The sequence below is a fragment of the Microtus ochrogaster genome, unplaced genomic scaffold, assembly GCF_000317375.1.
Source record: "Microtus ochrogaster isolate Prairie Vole_2 unplaced genomic scaffold, MicOch1.0 UNK17, whole genome shotgun sequence".
In the NCBI taxonomy this organism is placed as follows: Eukaryota; Metazoa; Chordata; class Mammalia; order Rodentia; family Cricetidae; genus Microtus; species Microtus ochrogaster.
Genome location: NW_004949115.1, coordinates 3,038,567 through 3,056,887, shown reverse-complemented (window position 1 = coordinate 3,056,887; position 18,321 = coordinate 3,038,567). Strand labels below are relative to the sequence as shown.

General features: G+C 37.0%; 1 protein-coding gene across 1 annotated transcript in view; it reads left to right on the top strand.

The window, feature by feature from the left end:
• Tbc1d8b (TBC1 domain family member 8B) overlaps positions 1 to 18,321 on the top strand; it is a 76,323-nt gene that overhangs the window by 37,840 nt on the left and 20,162 nt on the right. Inside the window, exons 8-14 of the mRNA XM_005367365.3 lie at positions 866 to 1,015; positions 2,109 to 2,259; positions 2,729 to 2,943; positions 8,796 to 8,913; positions 10,463 to 10,748; positions 11,869 to 11,998; positions 12,491 to 12,589. Coding sequence (XP_005367422.1) covers positions 866 to 1,015; positions 2,109 to 2,259; positions 2,729 to 2,943; positions 8,796 to 8,913; positions 10,463 to 10,748; positions 11,869 to 11,998; positions 12,491 to 12,589 — 1,149 coding nt within the window. The remainder of the gene's footprint in view (positions 1 to 865; positions 1,016 to 2,108; positions 2,260 to 2,728; positions 2,944 to 8,795; positions 8,914 to 10,462; positions 10,749 to 11,868; positions 11,999 to 12,490; positions 12,590 to 18,321) is intronic.

The following is an 18,321-nucleotide window of genomic DNA, read 5'->3' as shown; positions in this document are numbered from 1 at the left end:
GGGATGATTGGGATAAAGGAAGGTTGGATAGGGGAGCAGGGAAGCACATATCTTGATTAAGGGAGCCATCTTAGGGTTGGCAAGAGACTTGGTCCTAGAGGGGCTCCCAGGTGCCCAGGGCGATGTCCCCAGTTAGTTCCTGGGGCAGCTGAGGATAGGGAACCTGAAATGACCCTAACCTATAGCCATACTGATGAATATCTTGCATATCGCCATAGAACCTTCATCTGGCGATGGATGGAGATAGAGACAGAGACCCACACTGGAGCACTGGACTGAGCTCCCAATGTCCCAATGAGGAGCAGAAGGAGGGAGAACATGAGCAAAGAAGTCAGGACCACAAGGGGTGCACCCACCCACGGAGACAGTGGGGTTGATTAAATTCTTTAAAGTCATTATTTGCCTTTGGTTAGCTTGTGGTGTTCTAAAATGATTTGTGGTTGACAGTATTTTGTTGCTTTTGTTGAGGAATGGACTCACTGAGATTCTGACAGCCTTAATTTTGGCAAGAAAATAATGCTTCTGAGACATTTCCTTAATATTTAATATATCCGTAGATTGTAGCTTATGAATACCAGACAGAACATTAACACATTTTTCTTTCCTTTTTTGTTTTTTGGGGTTTTTTTTTTGTTTTTTGTTTTGTTTTTGTTTTTCAAGACAGCGTTTCTCTATGTAGCAGCTGTGATTAGCCTGGGACTTGCTTTGTAGACCAGGCTGGCCTCAAACTCACCAAGATCTGCCTGCTTCTGCTTCCCAATTGCTGAGATTAAAGTGTGTGCCACCACTGCCCGGCAACACATTTTTCTTAATGAAACCTGTGAACATCCACTGAGGGCAATCACATTTTGACTTTCCTTTCCAGGTTGCTGTTAGCTCTGACTCTACAGGCCCAGTTGATAATTTTGAGGAGCAACCTTTGACCTGCCAAAAAGAATGCAGCAAAACAGTGAACACTGAAGCTTTAATGACAGTGTTTCACCCTCAAAATTTGGAGAATCTAGATTCTAAAATGGTAAGGAAACAAAATAATTAAATCTATGCATTGGAACAGTCAATGAAAAAAATCTTAGAACATACTAGATCAGTGGGTCCTCAATCTTCCTAATGTTGTGCAGTCATTCATGTGTGATGACCCACAACCATCAAATTGTTTTGTTGATACTTCATAAATATAATTGTGCCTCTGTTATAAGTCAGAATGTAAATATCTGTGTTTTTTGGTGGTTTTAGGTGACCCCTGTGAAAGAGTCATTCGATCTCTAACCCCTAAGGGGGTTGCGACCAATAGGTTGAGAACCGCTATACTGGATGGTATCAGAACAGAAAGATTTACTTTTGAGGTTTGAAGTATGTCTAGTTGGGCTCCACGACACTCAGACCATTATCAATAGTGATAGTAGTGGTTACTGAGTCTTAGTCGCTTAGATTTCTAATAATTTGTGATAAAACCAAGTTGATTTGGGAAAAATGGTAGTTTGGAGCTTTTGCCTGCTAGGTGTTAGACTTTTGCAATTTTTAGAAGTTTAACTAGTAATGATAGTAAATTAAAACTGTTAGGTGTTGGTAGAGGCCGCTTGTTCATTTCCAGGCCGACCAGACTCCTGAAATAACCACACAGAAATCTGTATTAATTAAAACACTGCTTGGCAAATAGCTTAAGCACATTGCTAGCTAGCTCTTATATCTTAAACTAACACATTTCTATTATTCTGTGCAACACCACGAGGTCGTGGCGTACTGGCAAAGTTTCAGCTGGCAGCTTGCTACTTTCTCTGGGGGCAGCTACATGGCTTCTCCCTGACTCCGCCTACTCTCTCTATATATCTGTTTCATCCTGGCTTTACTCTGTTAAGCCATTGGCTGAAAGCAGCTTCTTTATTAACCAATGGTAATAAAACATATTCACAGCATATTTCACCTCTTACATCAGCTAAGTTTGTGTGGGTTTAAGTTTTTATGTTAAAGGTCTAGTACTTTACAATGTGAATATGATGTTTTATTTTGTAAGGTTTTGGTCTGCATAAATGATTTCATGGTAAATAGGATGAGCAAGTTATTTTAAAGGGATTAATTTTGCACTCTTTACTTTGATTTTTCTATCACAGTTGAAAGAAAAGATGAAGGAACAATCTTGGAACATCTTATTTTCTGAATGTGGGCGTGGTGTTAGCATGTTCCGGACAAAGAAGACCCGAGATCTAGTTGTAAGAGGAATTCCAGAGACATTGCGGGGAGAGCTCTGGATGCTTTTCTCAGGTATTACATTATTTGCTTTATTTATTTAACAGGCAGACGTTAAGTATGCCGCTTCTAGACATTATGTTCTATGCACAAAGATGGCCAGGATGTAAGTTTAGACTAGTCAAAAAGGGAAAAAAACTATATTTATATGTATTTACCTAAATATCTACATATCTACTGTCTGACAAAATTAATTTAGTAGGCAAGATGTGTATAGTTGGTGGGTATAGTGTTCATATTTATACCAATAAGAGAAAATTAAAAGAAAAAACTTACTTAAAATGTTATTCTCTGATAAATAATAACTTGGTGTAGACTCGTGTTATGTTTCCCTTTTTCTTCATTTTCTTTGTTTTTGTGTATTCGGATATTATTAGAGCATAAACCTAAACCTTAAGGTAATAAAATACAAATACGTCACTATCTGCAAATCTCAGCCGTGTTTTATTGTTCAGTTTGAATGTGGATGTTATTGTCCTTGCAGGTGCTGTTAATGACATGGCTACTAATCCTGGTTATTATGCTGAAATAGTTGAACAATCCTTAGGGACCTGCAACCTGGCTACTGAAGAAATTGAACGTGATTTACGCCGCTCTCTGCCTGAGCACCCAGCCTTTCAGAGTGATACTGGCATATCTGCTCTGAGGCGGGTACTGACAGCTTATGCATATAGGAATCCTAAAATAGGATACTGCCAGGTATAACTTCACTGTGATCTCAAATATTATGTGCATATTTCAAATGTTATTATCAAATTCAACTCTCGAATTTTGGGACATGATAATGGGAGCTGAGATTGATAGCGGATATTATTAAAATAAGTAGGTTGATAGTGGGAGCATTTTTAACTACTGATATATTTACTATTTTCTTTTTTAATATTTGTTTTTATTTATCCATATGTGTGTATCTCTGTGTGGATATTTGCCACATGGAGGTCAGAATAGGGCACTGGATCTCCTGGAATTGGAGCCACAGACAGCTGTAAGCTGCCCAACATGGGCACTGAGAACTGAACTCAGGTCCTCTAAAGAGCACCAAGAGTTTCTAACCACTTTTTTTCATTTAACAACTGGATTATTGTTCTGTAAAAGACACTGTGTCACATACTTAAGGCTATATAAAGATATATCATATAAAGATCATATCAGCAAAAATATATGGATCAGGTCTGAGGAGGTAAAGCTAAGTGGGTAACATGCTTGTAGTACAAACAGGAGAGCCTGAGTCTGAATCTCTAGCATCAACGTGAAAGAATCCAAGTATGGCAGAGTACATCTGGAAGTCTAGTGCTGGGGAGAGGTGGATCCTGAGGGCTTGCTAGCCAGCCAGTCTAGCTGATACGGCAAACTTTGGTTCAGTGAATAAACCGTGTCTCAAAAATAAACAAACAAATAAATAAATAAATAAATAAAGTGGAATAATAATTGAGGAAGAACTCACAACATCAATCTTTGGCCTTCACATGTGCCTGCAACAGAAGAGCACACCCATACACATGTGTCCATATGTATATGCAGACAATAGGTAGTTAAATGAATATTCATTGGGAAATTGAAAATCCAAAGAGACAAACTATTAGATGAATACTAAGTATGGTCAGGATTTATAATAAATTATTTTCACCTGGGAGGATCAGGAAAGGCTTCATGGAAGAGGTAGCACTTGCAGGTCTTGGCAGTTTATGAATCTGGGACATATAGAAATGGAATTAGAGAACTTTCTAAGTGGAAGGATTGGTGCAGCCCAATACAAATAGAGGGAAATAAAGAATATGTGTAGGGCCAGGTACTCATGTACTATTTAATAAAGGAGAAGATGAATAATGCAATAATTTATTTGAAGAAAGCACTGGGTAGTTTGGGGTTGGTCAGGGGTGTGAATTTTATTTTCGAGGCAATGGGGGAGTCCTTGGTAAAAATCCTTTAGGGGCACACTGTGTTAACTGGGTAGTTGCCTGCTACTAAACACAAGCAGATAATAGCTGAAGTATTACAGACTATTATTTATTAGATGAGGAAAAACAATCATTTAAGTCAGTAGACAGTTCTTTTTTGCGAGATTATTAAGGGACTTAGGCTATGGGTTGAAAATATACTGTCATCTTAGAAGTAAAACTAAGATTTTGATAGCCATTACATGGACTCTACAGATCAACTTGGGGAATATTGCATAGTAACAATATTAAATCTCTCAAACTATAAACACAGGGTGTTTCCTTCTTTATTTAGTAGATCTCTAGTTTCTTCTTCTTTTAAGATATTAGATAGCTTTCAATGTAAATTCTTTCTTTTTTGGCTTTTTTGAGATAGGGTTTCTCTATGTAGCAGTTCTGGCTGTCCTGGAACTTGCTCTATAGAACAGGCTGGCCTCAAACTCACAGAGATTCACCTGCCTCTGCCTCCCAAGTCAATGTAAAATCTTAAAACTTCTTTTGATGATAATTTTGTTTCTAAGTATTTTAATCCTTTTGAGATTATAGTAAATGCATTTTTATCTCTTTTTATTAGTGCTTGCTAGCATATTAAAATACAGTTCATCTTTCTATATACTAATCTTGTCTTCTTTAGCCTTGCTCAGCTTATGTTGGTTTCAGAAGATCATTTGTAGATTTCTTTCAAGTTTCAATATATGTGTCTTGGGGTTTCTATAGCTGTAAAGAGACACCATAACTACAGCAACTCTTAAAAAAGGAAGATACTTAATTGGGGTGGCTTACATTTTCAAAGGTTCAATCCATTATCACCATGGCAGGACATGGCGGCATGTAGGCAGAAATAAAGCTTATCACATTTTGATCAGAAGGCAACAGGAAGTGGTCTAAGACACTAGGTGGTATCTTGGGCATGTGTAAGACCTCAAATCTTGCCTCTACAATGACACACTTCCTCCAACAAGGTCCCAACTTCTAATAGGCCACTGCCTTTGGGGCCATTTTCTTTTAGCCCACCCCATTAAGAAATCATGGAATCTGAATAGTGACATTTTTCTTGATTCCAATCTGAATACTGTTCTTCCTTTTTTCTTGCCTAAATGGATATATACCTTCGATATAATGCTAAATGGAATTGTTAATATTATTATTTGACTTTGTTGAGCTGGCATCTCATTATTTTCCTGACTTGTCTCGTTCTCCTGGGCTTCAGTGATCCTCTCACTCCTGCCTCTTGAGCAGCGGGGATTACAAGTGTACCCCAGCACATCTGACTTGTTATTTATCGTAGGGAGAGCCACCCTTTTGTCATAAAGTATACAGTGAACTGTGGAGGGTTTGCGTAGATTATCAGGTTGAAGAATTTCCTTTATATTTCTAGCTTCTGAGGAGTTTTTTCAAATATGAGAAGGAGTATAGATGTGAGTGCAGTGAAACACACCTGCAATCCTAACACTTAGGGGCTAGGGTAGGGCTATCTTGAATACAAGTCTAGCCTGGGCTGCATACTGAGACTCTGTCTCAAAAAATCAAAGCAGGAAAAGGAGTATTGGATTTTTAATATTTTGATATTATAATTTAATTGCAATTTCTCCCTTCTTTTTCCCCTCTCTAAAACTACTCTCTCATACCCCTCCACTCTCCTTCAAATTCATGACCTCTGTTGTCACTACTTGTTATTGCATGTATATATGTATATGCATATATTTTCCTAAATATAATCAATTCAGTCCATATAATTTACTCATATGCATGTTTTCAGGACTGACCATTGGTACTGGATAACCACTGATATCTCTTCCCTGGGGATGACCACTTCTCCTATTCCTAATTTCCTCACTTGCCAGTAGTTCTTTGTGTAAGGCTGAGGCCTCATGAAATTTTGTCAGATATTTTTTCTTTGTGTCCACTGACATTATTATGTGATTTTTATTAAAATAAAATATTTCATTAATTGGTTTTCATATTTTGCACTCCATTTGTATTTCCAGGATAAATACCAGTTGCTCTTAGTATATATTTTTGCATGCTCTCTAGTTTGGTTTCTGATTGTTTGGGGGGATTTTACATTCATATTTAAAAAAATACATTACTGTATAGTTGTCTCATAACACCTTTCTCTAATTTTGATGTCAGGATTTTTTAGAATGAGTTGGATAATGATTCTTGCTCTTAGATTTTACATGGTTTGTGAAGGACTGGTATTACTTCTTTAAATATTTAGTAGAATGTGCCAATAAAGCCATCTGTTCTTCATTGTCTTTGTAAAAAGTGTTTCCATTACTATTTTAATCTCTTATTGTATATCCATTCTGACTTTTTCTTCCTCTAGAACTGGTTTTAGTAGGTGGCATTTTTTCAAAAACAATTGTCCATTTTATCGAATTTGTTAACATATGGTTGTTCGCATTGTACCTCTTTTCAGGTGGCAATAATTGTGGTTCACTCTTTCTTTTTTATCTTTTTAGTTAGGGTACCTAAATGTCCCTAATTTTAGATAATTTTTTAATATTTTGGTGATTCTAACTTATTTGTTAAAATTTCTTTTTAATATATGTTTTCATTAATCTTTCGAGAAATTTGCACGTCTTAATCATTTTGACCTCCCTGCCCCAACTCTTCCCAGATTCACCCTCTTTCCATTCCTACCCAACTTTGTATTCTTTTTTTCTTCCCCTGCCCCATCAAGGCCAATTTGTGCGGCTTAAATCTTCTTGGATGTGTGGCCTCCCACTGCAGCATGATAGGCATATCAAGGGATGCATTCATAGAGAAGATTGACCCTTCCTCTCCAAGCAGCTAAGAATTACCCATAGCTACTTAAAGAGGGTTGGAACTTTGTGGAACTTTATGCTCAACTACCCTATATGCACTAGGATTTGAGCTGCCTTAAGCTTGATTATGTCTTATACATCCTATCACAACCACTGTGAGTTCATATTTGCAGATGCCCTGCTGTATCCAGAAGACTCTGTTTCCATGTAGTTGTTCATCACCTCTGCCTCTTACCCTTGTTCCGTACCCTCTTCTGCAATGACCCCTGAGCTTTTGGAGGAGGTGGTGCAGTACATATGCTCCCATTATGCCTTAATATTCTATAATCTCTTATTCTCTGCACTTTGGCTAATTGCAGTTCTCTGTGTTGATTATCATCTACTGCAAAGTTTCTATGATGAGGATTAGGAGATACTTTAATGTATGGGTATGATATCATTAGACATTGGTTTAATACCATGTTCATTTGACAGAATAATAGTAGTAGATTCTCTACTAGGACCTATGATATCTCTAGCTATAGATTCTTGACCTTATTGTGGTTTCAGGTATAGGTCTCTTTTTGTGGAATGGGCCATAAACATATGATCAGAAAGTGGGTGGTTACTCCCACAGCATCTGTTCCACTGTTGCACCAATGGGCAATGCCTTGCAGGGCCAGCCATTATTGTAGTTCACAGAGTTCACAACTGAGTAATACTGGTGATACTGAGCTTTCTTTTCTTTTCTTTTTCTATTCCCTACTAGTTTATGATTGCCAAAAGCGCAAAAATTAGCCAGTGATGAGCGCTTGGTCTTATTCTTTCTTAACATATGTACAGGATGGAATATAGTTCAGTGATACAGTGCTTGCCAAGCATATACAAAGCCCTGGCTTTCAGCCCATGTAGCTCAGAAAAAGTGTACATAAAGCTATAGATGTGTCTAAAGCAATGTGCATGAACATGGGCTTCTAGATTGCTAAAGATATGCTAGAGTTTTTCAAAGCCCCCAGATTTTCCTCAAATGTTTTTGTTAATTTCTTGTTCATCCCAGCTGTTAGCAATTGTCTCGGGCAGCCACATGCTCAATAGCTACCTCTGATTATTTTTAACAAACACTCCAGAGAAAAGGCTTTTGTGCTAGATGAACTCTGCGTCAGGTCAAGTAAAGACAGCTTTGTAAATGTAGTCTTCCAGAGGATGACAGTACTCTACAAATGGTACTTTGAAAGAACTCCAAGCCCTTTCTCGTCTGTCCAATATAAACAGGAAGCTAGGTAGCAATGCCATGGAAAAGAAAGAATATATGTAAAAACCATTTGTTAGTAGAAAATCTAGGATTTGAATCAAAATTGCATGTACCAGATAAAGAGTTTCTACAGTGATGAGAATCAGAATAACTAAGAAAACAAAGTATTTAATAGGGAGGCGGTGTTAAATTTTGTGAATTAATGAAGTGATTGATTTGATTTGGTATCTAAGGGATAATCTCCAGGAAATAGTTATAAAGGTTGTTTTCTACAATATTAGAATATCATCCACAATTATGTGTTTTGTTTTAAAGACTCAATAATTGATATTTTAACGCATTGAAATCAGCCTAATTGGTTTTTATTTATGGTGCTTTATATCCATGATATTACTGCTTCATTTTCCTTTAATATTGCTGTATAAAATACCCGGCTAGCAAATGTTAACCTAACTATACATTGCTTTACTTTGGATTAACTTCAAGTCCTCATATTTCCTTTATTATTACTCACTTGTCATTATTGCTATTCAAAAGTTCTATGTTTGAATAAGAAGTGCAGTTATTACCTAAGCAATAACCACTTTTTTGTTTCTTTTCTGGGAAATTTAGGCGATGAACATTTTGACTTCAGTATTGCTTCTATATGCAAAAGAAGAAGAAGCTTTTTGGCTTCTGGTTGCTGTATGTGAACGAATGCTGCCTGACTATTTTAATCGTCGAATCATTGGTAAAAAAGAAATACAAAAAGAATACTTACATATAAACATGCATACATATATCTACACATGAGCACTGGCTTCATCTATTTTTGCTGCATTGCCAAATGGCACAGACAGTAATTTATATTGTTTTAATTAGTGATAAAAGGCTGGGAAGTCCAAGAGCATGGTGCCAACATCTGCTCAGCATGTTGGCAGGGTCTTACTACATCATAATAATGTGGCATAGGATATCATATGGCCAGACAGCAAGCACAGTAGAATTAGCTTTCTTTATATAATAAATCTGCTTCCATGAAAATTTACCTTAATCCATGAATTAACTAATCTATTCATTAAGGCAGAGACCTTGTGAACCAATCACTTCCGGAAGGTCTTAACTCTAAATATTATTAATACATGAATTGAAGAATACTTTAGTTTCTAACCTAAGAAATTTTTTCAACATCAGAAGACTTAGTCTTTTCTAAACTATGTTAATGTCTATTGTCTATTTCGTAGGAGAGTGATTTTGTTTGTGAATTTGGTGGACTTTTGCTTCTTGAGACAAGGTCCAGCTGTATAGCTCAGGGTGCATAGCCTCGGCCTCCCAATTGCTGAGATTACAGAGATGACCCAGATTTCTTACCTATTAAATTGCCAGTCAAACTGAAGAGTTGGTAAATTAGATTGAGAAAGACAGAAAACGTAAGCCATATCAAAATGTCACATTGACTGATACTCTTGGGCAAAGATCTTTGAATATTGGATGTGTACTTGGAAAAATGTTTGTTACTTTTTCAAAATTAAGGACCGGGCTTGCTTTTTAATGAAAATGAAATTTTAATTTGAGTTTATAAACACTAGATTGCCAAAATAATGATGATTTGAGACATCCAGAGCTACTAAGGAAATTTTAATAGTTTCTTGATGGGAGGGAGATTTTAATCAACTTAAAGTTTCTATATTTGGATGGGTTCACATAGAAAATGAATCAAATTTTTCTTTGTTAATTATGTGACATTGTCTTTAGTTATCAAATATATAAGCATCTGTGATCCCATTTTAATACCTATAGGTAATCTATCCTTTGTACCTTCTTAAGTTTTCAGTGCTGTGACTAGGTCTTGATTATGTTGGCTTTTGTCGTAAGTTCTATGTACGTTTATTTTTACTTCTATCAAGATTGAATTCTTTTTGCACTAAGGCTCTATGGCTGAGTGATAGCATGTTTGTCTGGTATGCACAGGCCCTGAGTTCCATCCTACCACCACAAAAGATAATAAATTCTTTGAAGATGATCTCACCTCATTAGTAGTATCTAGTGCATGTCTCTGACTGTAAGAAGGACTCGGGAACTCCTCAAATGAATTAAAATGGAATTTCTCAAGTGTTCTTAGGTTCATGACACTCAACTCGCAGCTGCAGACATGTGCAAATTATAGGAAGGCAATAAAGGGCTCCTGTTTGAAAGAAGTGAGCTGAGCTGTACCAGGAAGCAGATGAAAGTGGAGCAGAGGCATAAAGAAAACTTTTCAGGAGGTGGTCATTTTTTTAACTTGCTTTAATGTTTTCCAGGTGCCTTGGTGGATCAGGCAGTGTTTGAAGAACTTATTAGGGATCACCTTCCTCAGCTGACGGAACACATGACTGATATGACCTTCTTTTCCTCGGTTTCTCTCTCGTGGTTCCTCACACTCTTCATTAGTGTGCTGCCTATTGAAAGCGCAGTGAACGTGGTGGACTGTTTCTTCTATGACGGGATAAAGGCCATTTTACAGCTGGGATTGGCAATACTTGACTATAATTTAGACAAACTTCTGGCGTGTAAAGATGATGCGGAAGCTGTGACAGCACTAAACAGGTATTGTAAGAACTGTAGCATTTAAATCTGGAGGTAGGCCGGGGGGAGATGGGTTAGCAGTTGAGAATGGTTGCTGCTATCTCAAATGAGTTCGGTTCCCATGTCAGGCTGCTATCCAACTCAAGGGTTCAATAGCCTCTTCTTGCCTCCATGGGCATTCCAACATGTATGTTATATGGACAGACATACACATAAGTAAAAATTTTAAATCTTTAAATCCAGTGGAGATAGGAGTGATTACATTGTTCAGTCTGCTTAACTTACCAGTGAGGAAACTGAGTCCTAGAAACTTCAAGCAATTGGCTTTAAGTCATAGAACTAACTGGTTGAAAGAAAAGGCTAGGCCCAAAGTCCTGCCCTTTGTCTTTAAATAGAGTACAGCAAAAGTATATCACTCTGATGAGAACAGTTAGGTTCCTTTCATATTTGTGCTAACATCATTAATTCAATAAATCCTAACATTAGCAATTCTACTTTAAACTAGAACGTCTATATAGAAAGTAATGTGAGGGGCAAAGAGCTAGTTAGTAACCAAGTATCCAGTAGGGGAAATTATCCTGATTTCCAGGTGATATCAGTCAGGTAGGTTGAATTTTATTTTCCTGGTATATTTTGTATGAATGCTACTTTGTATTGGGGCACATGGGGCTTTGAGTACTAGATGTATTACACGTACATGTGTGTGAGTTAAGTGAATGAAAATGAATTGGCAACTGTTGTAATGCTTCATCAAACCCCATTCTGTACAGAATAATATATACATCTCCCTTTGGCCTTTGGAACTCTAAAGATAAGGCCTCAGTTTTCCTTTTGAAAACTGGTTTCCCCTTTCAAGCCTCTATAGAGCTGATATTCAGTCCATTCTGGATGGGTTTGGAGTATTTGCAAAGTGTGCTCTGAACCTGTTCACTTCCCGCATGTTCTTTTTCACTGCCATGCATCTAATCGTTCTACCCACTTTCGGAATTCCCAACCATCTTTTGATTCTTCTTCATACTCCTTCCCCCGTGTTCTCATTTAAAATTGACCTCTGACTGACTTAGGAACCATTAGCTGTGCTGTTCTCTGCTACAACTATTTTAGTTGCACTAATTCTTATGTTATTGTCACTTTTGGATAGATTCTTTGACAATGTCATTAATAAGGACAGCCCATTGCCTTCAAATGTTCAGCAGGGTTCAAATATCAATAATGAAAAAAGCAGTCACACTAAAGTGGATATTACAGATTTGATTAGAGAATCCAATGAGGTAAGTTTTATGTACCATAAATATGATTACTTAGCATATTTAAATATTATAAATAATTGCATGGCATTCTTGTATATTAAGAATAGCAATGCGAACAAAGTAACAACTTAAAATCTAACTTTACTATAATATTGAGTTCTGTGAATTGACCTTAGGTTGTGTAATTTCTTCTACCTCAACTTGTTTTTCATTAAATGATATTAAATTCACTTGCTTTCACAAATGATGACCACGTCTAAATATGTCTCACTTTAGAAAAAGTTAAAAAATGATTTTCCTTCACAAACTAAGACTTTGACCAGTGACTCAAGACACACTGTAGATAGATATAATTTTCTCTAGTGAACATACTTAAAGCACTGAGATGGAAATGTGCAAAGTCACTGATAGAAATAGAATCAAGGCCTCAGAGAATTGAGTCTGATGAAATTCAATTGTAAGAGAAGTGGATATTTATTATGAATGAGTAGCCACTGCAATCCTTTCTTGCAGAAATATGGTAGTATCCGTTATGAAGATATACACAGCATGCGCTGTCGAAATCGGTTGTATGTGATCCAGACCCTGGAGGAAACAACAAAGCAGAATGTGGTGAGTATCACCTGGGGCAGGAGGTGGGGGACCCTCAAGGAACTTTGCTCTCTCTTCTTAAAAGATAACTTTCCACGTGAATAAAATGAAAGATGGTAACTTACAGAGCTAGGTTCAGGCCTTGTAAGTTTTTAGAGGAGAAATAGTTGTTTGCTTCTGGCTGAATGATTGTGTTTATTTCGTTGTGATTCTGTTATTTGACCTTCAACTGTACTGTGGAGCAGTACTGAATTAGCATTTGAGCAACAAACATCTGTGGTTCAGTTAAGAACAGCTTGGGCTGGAGAGATGGCGCATTGATTAAGAACTTGTACTGCTCTTCACAAGGACCCAAGCTTCCTAGCACACGTACCCAGCAGCTCACAACCTTCTAGAACTCCAGCTACAGTGAATCCAGCACCCTCTTCTGGCTTCCATGGGCATTACACTCAAATGCAGTCAAACCATATACACATAATTAAAAATTAAAATTAGAAAATAGCTCTCATAATAGCAAATGCTTCTAATAAATATTATTTCTCTGTAATACTTAAAAGAAAATTAAAAGTGAAAAAAACAGAATTCACTCTTAACGCATTGCTATGATTCCGTAGGTAGCTGCTAATATTGGTTTCCTCTGGTCAGTGAGATGACTAGATCACTGATCCCAAGGTGAAGAATTTTACTTTGCTGTTTATATTCTTCTACACTGTTTAATTTTTATCATTATGATTTATTGTTTTATAAACCTCCTCACTTAAAAACTGGGTCCTCTGCTGGCCAGTGGTGACACACACCTTTAATTCCAGCACTGGGGAGGCAGAGGCAAGTGGATCTCTGTGAGTTCCAAGGCAGCCTGATCTACAGAGTGAGTTCCAGGACAGCCAGAGCTGTTACACAGGGAAACCCTGTCTCGAAAACCAAAACAAAACAAAACTGCCAGGCAGTGGTGGCGCACGCCTTTAATCCCAGCACTCGGGAGGCAGGGGCAGGTGGATCTCTGTGAGTTCGAGGCCGGCCTGGTCTACAAGAGCTTGTTCCAGGACAGGAACCAAAAGCTACAGAGAAACCCTGTCTCGAAAATAAAAAAAAAAAAAACCCAACTGAGTCCTCAAAGATGCAATCTAGGAAAATTAACATTTCTGACAATCCTAGGTTTAGATTTCAATTAAATAATTCAGCAATGTTACTGTGACATGGGACAGAGAACCTTTGTTTTTGCTTCAAAATATTAACTTAAAATATTGGTTACATACATTTATTACAGACAATTCAAGCATTACAGAAATATCTCAAAAATGAAGTTTTCTTACCCCAAGTAACTATGGTAAAATGTTTCAAGTGCAACCTTACATTTCTTTTTACTGTGTAAGATCATAAAACATATTCATGCTGGTGGAGAAAGAGAAGATAGATTTTGAAAATGAGATCACACATTATACCAGTCATTCAAATATATAATGATCATTGCATATCAGTATAATTAGATCTAACTCACTCTTTAAGTGCACAAAGTAGTATACCATGATATAATTAATTCTTTGAGAATTTCATACAGTGTATTTTAATCATGTTCATTCCCCTTCACCAACTCCTCTGAAATTCTTCCCACCTCCCGATCCACCATCTTCATGTGCTGTGTCTCTTTTAAACCCACTGAGTCCAGTTTTTCTGGCTGAGTAATCCTTGGAATGGGGCTTGCCCTGGAGTACAGTCAACATACTAGAAAACTGTCATTGCCCCTCCCAGTACTCATCAAATGCTAGCTCCTCAGCTAGGAATAAGGCTTTATGCCTACCTCCTAGGATTGTGTCTGGTTTGACTTATATGGGTCTTGCGCATACTATCATAATCACTGTGAGTTCCTATGTACACCTTCCATGTTGCATCTGAAAAACAGTTTCCATGACCTTTGGATCTTACAATGCTTCTGTCTCCTCCTCTGCATCGATCTCCAAGCCTTGTGAAGTAGGGTGTGATATAAACATCCCACTTAGGCTTAACACTCCAAAGTCTCTACCCATTGACCACATGTAGGTTTCTATATTAATAACTGCCCACTGAAAGAAGCAGCTTTCTTGAGTGCACTGATATATGGGTAGTTGAATATTGAATATTTTCTTTCATATGTTTGATTGCTTTTTCTTGGTTTTCTTTAAGCGATTTGTTGATGTCTTCTATTTTTTGTTTGTTTTTTTTCCCATTTCTTTGAGGGAATTTCTCATATTCTCTTTAAGGGCCTCAATCATTCTCCTGAAGTTACTTTTTAGGTCATTTTCTTCTGCTTCATCTATAGTTGTTGTTCAAGTCTTGCTGCTATAGAGTCACTAGATTTTACTGGTGTCGTGTTGCTCTTTGTGGTGTTGCATATGTTCTTACCTCATCTTTTCCTATGATTGGTGTAATTGGGGCTGCCTGTGACTCTGGTGATCAGTCTTCCAGATGCCAGTAGCTCCAAGGCTCAGATGGATGCTCATCGTAGTGTAGTCAATGCCACGGTTCCAGTCACCCTGTTGGTCACTCCATGTTCCTGGAGATTACTCAGCACTCCTGGGTTTGCTTACTACATTGAAGTTTGCTGTCTCAGTCCCACTGTGGCCTAGGTTGCCAGCTCAGTCCTGGTCCTGTGGAGCTCGCCTCTTCAGGCATGCTCCAGCCTAGGTCGCTAGTCCAGTCCTGTACCCACAAATATCCCTGGTATAGATCTGCTCCTGTTCCCATGGAGTTCACTGTCCCAGGCCCACTCCAGCCCAAGATGCTGGCTCAGTCCTGCTCCTCTGGAGTTTGTTACCTCAGGTCTGCTCTGGCCTTGGCTGCTGGCTCAGTCCTGCTTCTGTGAAGTTTGCTGCCTCAGGCAAGATCTGGCCTAGGTCACTGGCTCAGTACTGCTCCTGTAGAGTTTACCCTCCCAGGTAGTAGAATTTCTTTGACAATTATATTTGTAACCTATCATTTCTTCCTCGTTATTGTTCATGTTTTATGATGTCTGTTAGAGTCTTCAAATTACAGATTTTACATAGTCAAGTCTTTCCTTTTTCTTTCATAATGACTGGTTTTCATTTAAAACTTAAGCCTTTCTCTAGCTAAAATTATACAAATTATAAAAGTACCTAGTTGTTATAAGATCACAGTACTGATGATAGTTTTCATTTTAACATTTAGCATACAGATTAATATACCTGGAAGATTTTGTTATATATGATGTCAATATTTTCCAACTAAAACTTTCATTGAAAACTATTGCATGGTCTGTTCTTATTGTATTTTCATACCCTGAATTTTCATGTATATATGTGGGAGCAGTTCTTTATTTTACTTTTTGTTATAACAACTATGTCTATTTGAATTAGTGTACCTTTGTAGTACATTTTGAAATCTGGTGAGACTTTAAATTTTTCTTTTTAATATCCATTATAGTTATCTGACTTTTCAGATGTCCTTTAGCAAGCATTTATGATTTTGATCCTGTACATTGTCCTAGTTAGGATTTCTATTGTTGTGATGGAACACCATGACCAAAAGGTACTTGAGGAGGAAAGGGTTTATTTCTTAAATTTCATGTTACAGTCCATTATCAATGGAAGTCAGGGCACTGACTTGGTCATCATAGTTTGCTCAGCCTGCTTCCTTCCAGAACCCAGGACCACCAGCTCCAGGGTATTCCCACCTACAATAGGCTGGGCCCTCCCCCAGCAATCACAAAATAAGAAAATGCCTTAGAGGCTTGCCTCCCTACAGCCTGATCTTATGGAGAAATTTTCTCAATTGGGGTTCCCTCCTAGCAGATGACTTTAGATTGTGTCAGGCTGACAAAAAGCTAACCAGCACATAGGTCTTGAATATTTCTTATTGATTTTTTTCATAATGCATTTTGTGGCAAAAATGACTGAGATGTTTTTCTTTACATTTTTTCAGTTATTTATTGGTATAAGTGCAAATCTCTTGATTTGGGTTTCTTGCATTTTGTTGTGGCCACAACACTGGTTGACTGATTGTTCCACCTTATACTAGCACTTTTGGTGTCCTAAATAAAGAGCGCTTAATTTTCAGTGCTAAGAATTTTGGCCCTTCCTAATAAATAATCTTCTTTTCTTTTGTGTGTTTATTACTTTATGATCTTGAAACCTTGAAGTAATATTGAATAATAGCAATAGAAGTAGGCCTTTTAGTCATACTTCTAAATTTAATAGAGATGCCTCCCATATTTTATTACTATTGATTTCAGAAGGATGTCCTTTATTAAACTAAAGAAATTTTATTAAGTTTCTAGGTTGAAAGGATGAAGATATAGCTCAGTAGTAGAGTGCACACACAGAGTTCTAACTGAAATGGGAACAATTCTTTTTAAAAATTAATAGTGAGTTAATTTTTAAAATTATCAAAAGTTAACTTTGATACAATGACTTTCATATCTTCAGATTGTGTGGCTTTTTATTTATTAATATAGTAAATTTTATTAAAGAATTATTGGAATTCCAGAAACAGAAGAAACATTGTCAAATTCTTTCTATGAGGCCACAGACACCCTGATACCCAAACTACACAAAAACCTAACAAAGAAAGAGAATTACAGATCAATTGCACTCGTGAACATAGATGCAAAAATACTCAATTAAATACTGATAAACTGAATCCACGAATACATCCAAAATACCATTCACCATGACCAAGTAGGCTTCATCCCAGAGATGCAGGGATGGTTCAACATATGAAAATCTGTCAATGTAACCCATAATATAAACAAACTAAAAGAAAAAAATGCCACATGGTCATCTCATTAGATGCTTTAAAAGCCTTTGACAAAATCCAACACTCTTTCATTAAAAAAGTCTTGGTGAGCTCATGGATACAAGGAGCATACCTAAACATAATAAAAACAATATATAGCAAGCTGACAGCCAACATCAAATTAAACAGAGATAAACTCAGAGCAATTCTACTAAAATCATGTATAAGACAGGGCATTGTAAAATGAATCTGGCTATAATATCATTAATGTTCTATTTTGATAATTTGACTAAACAGTTTAGCAAGGTTCTCTGCATCTGTGCTAAAATAACATTGATTTCAGAATTTCTTTTGCTTTTTTAGAGACATGGTCTCAGTATGGAGCCATAGTTGGCCCTGAAGCTGGCTATGTAAGCCGGACTTCCCTGAAACTGTTCTTGTCTCCCAAGTATTGGGATCAAAGGTGTGCACCACCATGACCATTAAGGATTTCTTTTTTGTGAATGCTAATTTTATGTCAATTTAGCTTATGTTGCATAATAGATTTTATAGTAAACTCATATTTTCTATGTTCTGAAATACTTTACTATACATAGGATATCACTGTTATTAGAAAGTTTGAGAAAACAAGCTTCTAAACCTTTGGGTCTGCTAACTTTTGATGATGGGAGCTCTGTCGTTGCCATTTCTGTTCTGTTTATTCAAATTGTTTGCACATTGAGTTAATTTTGGTGACATATTTCCGAAGGAAATTATCTATTTTAATCTCAATCTTCAGATATATTTGCATAACACTTCAGAATTCATTTAGTTGATTTTATATGCTGCATTCTGTATGATGAACACCTTGATGACTTTCAGGTCCATCTTTCCATGTTATCCTTCTTAAGTTTGTATTACATTTATTTATTGGAGGGGTGCACTCATGTGCCATAGCATCCATGTGGAAGCCAGAGTACAAATTATGACATTTGTTCTCTCCATCTACATGGGTCCGTGGGATTGAACTCGGGTCATCAGTCTTG